The sequence below is a fragment of the Etheostoma cragini genome, chromosome 2 (genome assembly GCF_013103735.1).
Source record: "Etheostoma cragini isolate CJK2018 chromosome 2, CSU_Ecrag_1.0, whole genome shotgun sequence".
In the NCBI taxonomy this organism is placed as follows: domain Eukaryota; kingdom Metazoa; phylum Chordata; class Actinopteri; order Perciformes; family Percidae; genus Etheostoma; species Etheostoma cragini.
The window spans coordinates 9323770-9329769 of record NC_048408.1 but is presented as its reverse complement, the minus strand read 5'-3'; the positions used below and the strand labels follow the sequence as shown (position 1 = coordinate 9329769).

The window sequence follows — 6000 nt, the reverse complement described above, 5'->3', positions numbered from 1 at the left end:
TGGATCTGCAGTTTCAACTCAATTGCTTCTGAATTGCACTTAACGTGACTGGTAACTGGAAAGCCAAAAAAAAACCTTTTTAAAATCCCACCCCTGACACCTTCCCACGTTTTTACCCACTTCACACCTTGATTCATGTGAGTCTGGCAACTGTCACATGACTGTCACATGTGACATTATGTGTGACCAATTCAGAAATACCTGGGACTCCCCACCGGCCAACTGACTGGCCTCTTAAATAAATGTCTGAAGGTCTTTAACTCTACACCTACATTGTTTCCTTTTGATTAAAAGTACAAAGTTTGTTCAGCCCAGGGTCCAACTATGAAGGGAATGGAGTTTTGCTCACGTAACAATATATACATATGCATTGTGTGTAATACCAATGAAAAGGGCTGTACTTATCGGTAAAATAAGTGGATGTACATTTCCTCAAGTACTGTAGCCTACTTGAGTACAATTTCAAGCTCTGACTTGAGTACCTCAATTTCTACCACTATAGAATAATACACAACCTTTCAGAGTTCCATTCTTTTAATTGCACTTCAAGTACTAAATTGAAGTTACGTAGACAATTAGGATTTAACATGGTAAACATGCAATCACTACAAAATCTTGCATTTTCGATTAAAATACCAAACGCTATAAATGGATCCAATTAGCTCCTCCCTGACCAGCTGAAACATACATATTTTGCTGAAGAGAAAAAAGTGACAAATTCAAGACTGACAGAACATTATTCAAAATGCGTACTTCTACTTGTCTTTTAAACTTGAGTCATAGTGTATATTCCATCCTTTTTTTATTTATAACCGTGTTTGTTATAAACTTTTAAATAGGCCTACATCATCTGGATACTTCTTTCATTCCTTTTTACAATACATCTGTCATCAAAAACAATGAATTATGTTATTTGAGCAGTCATTTTCATTATTCACTATAGTGACATTTTTTCTAGAATACAGAATGATATCATTGGAATATTTGTTATTTAAAAGACAGTTATACAGTAAACCATGATGTCACAATGACACTATATGCGAATTCCTAAAATGTATAGCGTAGATAAGTAGTTACGGTAACGGATATAGTGCATGTTCCAAAATGTCAGAAAGCAGAAATGCCCCACAGGATCATTAAGAGCCAGACAAGGGTCAGGTCCTACTGTATGAATCAGCCAGTCCGGTCTGCACAGCTACACACTCACTGGTGCGGCCGTAACTGCGCAACCCAGGCTGTTGAAGGCCATAATAAATGACATCATAATAAAGAGAAACGAATGCAATAAGGATGATGCCTTCATAGCCGTTGGAAAAACAAACAATTTAAGATTGTGGGGAATTTGTTGTGACACTTATGCACTGACGTGACGTTGAAGGGGTATGTGGCTTGTAAACCCTGTAAACTACCGTTGGGAAAATGTAATACTGTACTTTTGTATTAATGTTGTTCCATGCAAAATATTAGCTAGTACTTGTATATTATATTTGAAGCCTTATATAACCTGCTGGGATTAAACAATTTTGTTTATGAGATGCATGATAGGAACGTTTTCCCCCTTCACTCCAAAGCTTTGTGGCCCAGTTTGCAAATATATATAAATATATATATACACAAACAACTTAATATGAACACTTTTAGCTGTTTACAATTTAGCAACTTTGTTGCTGTTGCTAATCAAAAGCACTTGGGTGCGTTGAAAAATTGCACTTCTCGCTTCGAGTGTCCGAGTTTACGACTGCAGTGAAGGCAGCACCGCTATTTCTCTTCTCAGCCTCCGGTGGTAACGTTACCTAACTAGCTTAAAACTTCTGTAGCTTGTATTGAATATTCGTCTTTGTTTTCTTTACCATTTGTCCCGACAGGCTATAAACCCCTTTTTCAGCTCCAAATGACGGTCGACGGTGAGTCTTTTAGAGCAAGCAGGGCGGCTCAGTTTGACGAAGCTCAAAAAACTCCGCGGGGAAGTTCCCTAGGAAATCCCCCAAGACTGTACGGAGATATTATTCTCAACACCTTCGAGGTCCATTTCGAAAGACACGGGGCTCGAAGCAGAGACGTCAAATGCTGGATCATTAAAATATTTGTCGGTCAAATCTACGAAGCCAACTATGGATAACGTCAGTACAAACTCTGATAACGACATGCTGAAAGACAAACTGCGGAGTTGCAGCACGCTGAACACCCTGTATCATGAGACGCGGCAGGAAATTGAGCTCCTGAACAAACAGATTCATGTCAAAGACAACGTTATCGCGGATTTGAAAGCGAGGCTGGGGAGATATGAGACGATCTACATGAGTGTGGGGGACAACGAGTCTGTGGTCATCGGGCCGTCCAAGTCTTTGCTGGAGAGCTTGTGCAAAGAAATATGCAAACTGAAACAGAAAAGGAACGAAATGGAGTTCAAGGCATCGCGACAAACTGAGGTAAAACATAGTTGTGAGAATGCTTAAGCTAATGTATGATGTTATGCAGATGAGTGTTTGTAGACAATGGAGTCTGAAATGAGTTGATGGAGAAAAGTTACTACAGTGGCACAGGTCTGTTTCATGTAGGGACACTTCTTGGCTAATACTGTGTGTGTTGTCTGCGCATACACACACACACACACACACACACACACACACACATATATATTTATGCAAATCTGCGAGCCACTTGCATATTTTACCAGCATTTGGCGTGTGTGTGTGTGTATGCAACATATCAGAGATAAAAGTAGATACATGATTGAAAGAAAATCAAATATTGGTAGCAATCAAAATTAACTTTTTTATCCGTATGCCTAATGGATAGTGAGTGTTCAGATTTGACCAGCCACTCATTAGATTACCAGTGTTGGTGCTTTGGCCTTGTGAGTGAAGCAAATCTACCAGCCACTTGCAGATTTTACCAGCATTTGGCTAGTAGATGGTGCTAGTTTTAAACCCTGGTAGCGTGATTATATAATAACAATAGCGCTTTTTTTAATGCATTTATTTGTATGTAGACTAAACTTAACACCTAAAATATGCCAGAAGATTGCACATAACAAACTGATAGGGTCATGCAATGTAATCTCCCCGTCTTGCTCCCAGGAGATCCAGAGGCTGACGGTGAAGCTCCGAGAAAAGGAGCAGGAGTTGGAGAGCGTCAGGTGTCAGCCGGACCACGAGAAGGACCAGGAGATCCACCGGCTGCGCTCGGCCCTGGAGGAGAGGGATCGGTCCGAGGCCACCCGAGCCGTCCTCTGCACATCTCTGGCGGAGGAGGCTGACCAGCTGCGCAGCCAGCTGGGCGCCACGGTGAAGGTGTGCCAGGAGCTGCTGGCAAGGATGGAGAAAGATAAGAAGGGGGGAGGAGAAGTGGAGGATGTGGCTCAGCAACAAAAGTCAAAGGAGGTGTGTGTGTGTGTGTTACTCTTTCGACTGTGTTGGATATATTGTTTTTTTTAAATACTTTTTGGGGAGTGACTGTTGCCCTTTATTTACTTGTGTATATTAGACGTTTTTAAAAGAGCACTTTTTGTTTTAGTTTTTTTTTTCTTTTTTGGAGGGCCCTGTTGTAACCTCATCCACCATTTTCTACAGATGACAGAGTGCTTCAACAAGAGTGGTGTTACCGCCCAAATCTATCAACTTCAGGAGGAGAATCAACAGCTAAAGCAGCGTGTGGCATATGTAAGTTGTGGTTAATAAATACACTTATATTTCTCCCTCAAGTCAAACATTTAAACGTGGTATTAAGGTGGTGTATTTCTTTTTTTTATATATATATATTAAAATGCCTCCTAAAATCAACGATAATGTGCTTATATTCCACATCAGACTGAAATACCGAACAGGGTGCATGATCTAACCTTTTTGTGGTAACCCCTGCTTTTAGGTCCAAAGTCTGAATTCCCAGTGGCAGAAGTATGACTCCAGCAGGGAGGACTATATCCGAGGTTTATGCCTGAGGCTGAAGGAGACCTCCGGGCCGGGCTTGATGCCCGGGCTTGGCTCTATAAGCACCGGCTTGCTTCATCAGGAGATTTCCAGGCTCAACGGCTTGCTCGAGGAGAAGATGAGCGAGTGTGCACAAACGAGGAGAGAAGTGGAAGAGATGAGGAGGCAAGATCAAGAGAGCATCCAGACTCTGAAACAGCAGGTCGGTGCTACATCGTGGCCTCAGTACATCTCAGCATTCTGCTACACTGAGTCTGAGATTGTTGAGTTGGAGAATTTGACGGCATGCAGCTCTTGAGACACCTGTTTTTTTTTGTTTTTGTTTTTTAAACCAATTTATTTATTTTACTTAAATCAGGTCCTCATCTACGCAGACGACTTTAAGTCAGAGCGTGCCGACAGAGAGCGGGCACAAGGCCAGATCCAAGACCTTAAGGAGCAGGTTCATCAGTTAAAACAGCAGCTACACAAACAGGTGAGACTACAGCCTTTAAAGGTCCCACTGCATGAAAATGTCACTTTTATGATTTTTTTTTTAACATTAACATGCGTTCCCCCAGCCTGCCAATGGTCCCCCAGTGGCTAGAAATGGTGATAGGTGTAAACCGAGCCCTGGTTATCCTGCTCTGCCTTTTTAGAAAATGAAAGTGCAGATCTTGTTACCTCCCCTTTCTCTGCTTTGCCCGCTGCAGAGACATCCCAGCCTACAAATGTTATCGAAGGAAAAAAAATCTTGCACAAATCACACTATAATCATTAAAAACATTTTTTTATTATTTTCAAAGAAAATGGTACCAAATTCTCATTCCTTACAATATTGTGAATCATATGGCAATCTGAGTCAAAAATAATCACAATTAGATATTTTCTTCATATTGGGCAGCCCTATGAATGCATCTTTTGGCACATTACCTTTCATATATTCCCATATGTGTTGGCTTGTGCGATCCTAACTGTGTATGTACCTAATTGTTTCCAGCAGGGAGCAAGCAGAGAGAACAGAGAAGTGGTTCCCATGTGCCGTGTGCACATAGGACACAGGATCACCTCGAGGCGACATAAGGACTCTTCAGAGCCTCTATTGAGAGTCGCTGCTGAGATGCAGCAACCGCCTGCTGCGGTGCCGGCAGCAACACCGAGCCCCGCGTGGAACCAATGTCCAGGCCTATCGGAGTTACAGTGCCCGCGGTGCCTCGCCACGTTCAGCGACACAGACGCCGCAGAGTACCTGAACCATTGTGAAGAGTGTGCCAAACTATAGGCGGATCAACACTCCTTTTTAGAAAAGACAAAATGATCTCTTGCTTACAGCAACTGAACACTGAAGAGCAGCACTACACGACAGAAAATAACCTGAGTGGAGTTTCCAATTTGGAAAGACTTGACTACAAATGAAACGACTGATTTAAGATGTTTGTACATAGTGAAGCAAAACTGTACATCCTAAAGTTCCCCTGTTGCAAGAAAATGAGTTCATCAGGCTTTTCTGAAGTTTGCATAGATAAATATCCAGCGTCAGGTTCTTAGTGTTCTCCTGTGGCAAGGCAGGAGACTATTGTGGTGGGAAAGTGGATGCCAATGCAATATCTAGAATATCATATACCTCAATGTGTCAATTTAAAAACCTGTTGCACTTTCTTGACATTTAGCTAACAACTAAACTGTACGAGCAAGAGATTCATGACGCATAAGCTTCTTATTTTGGTGCTATCTAGTTTCTTTTTGATTTAACTTTACATATTTCTGTCCTGTAAATTATATTAACAGATTTAAAATATATACCTATTATATTAATATTTATTCTCTTTGCATAAATAATAGGAAAGGCAAAGCATTCTTCTGCAATGTTTTTTTGCCTTTACATTACAACTGGAAAAAATGTTTGCTCCACTTTTTAAACAGTTTATGTAAAGCTTGTATCCCAACTGACAATAATATGTTCATTTTTTTGGGAGATCTAGTGCTGTCTTTCTTAAGATGGCACATTATTTTTGTAATAAAAGATTGTTTCCCCATACTTTATCTTACAGTGATTTATATAGCTTTAAGTGTTTCATTATCGCATGGTATA

The 6000-nt window shown here is 40.9% G+C and overlaps 1 protein-coding gene across 2 annotated transcripts; it reads left to right on the top strand.

The window, feature by feature from the left end:
- Nucleotides 1-1736: 1736 nt before the first annotated feature.
- On the top strand, nt 1737-5553 carry tnip2 (TNFAIP3 interacting protein 2). 2 transcript variants are annotated; one of them, XM_034888563.1, is made up of 6 exons: nt 1737-2429; nt 3081-3383; nt 3573-3662; nt 3868-4131; nt 4288-4404; nt 4912-5553. In XM_034888563.1, exons 1-6 carry the CDS (start codon nt 2112-2114, stop codon nt 5188-5190), a joined length of 1371 nt encoding a protein of 456 aa, XP_034744454.1. In that variant the 5' UTR covers nt 1737-2111; the 3' UTR covers nt 5191-5553. The 2 variants fall into 2 exon arrangements, with proteins under 2 accessions (XP_034744454.1, XP_034744446.1); XM_034888555.1 differs by having other exon boundaries at nt 1739-2429; nt 4909-5553.
- The last annotated feature ends 447 nt before the right edge of the window (nt 5554-6000 follow it).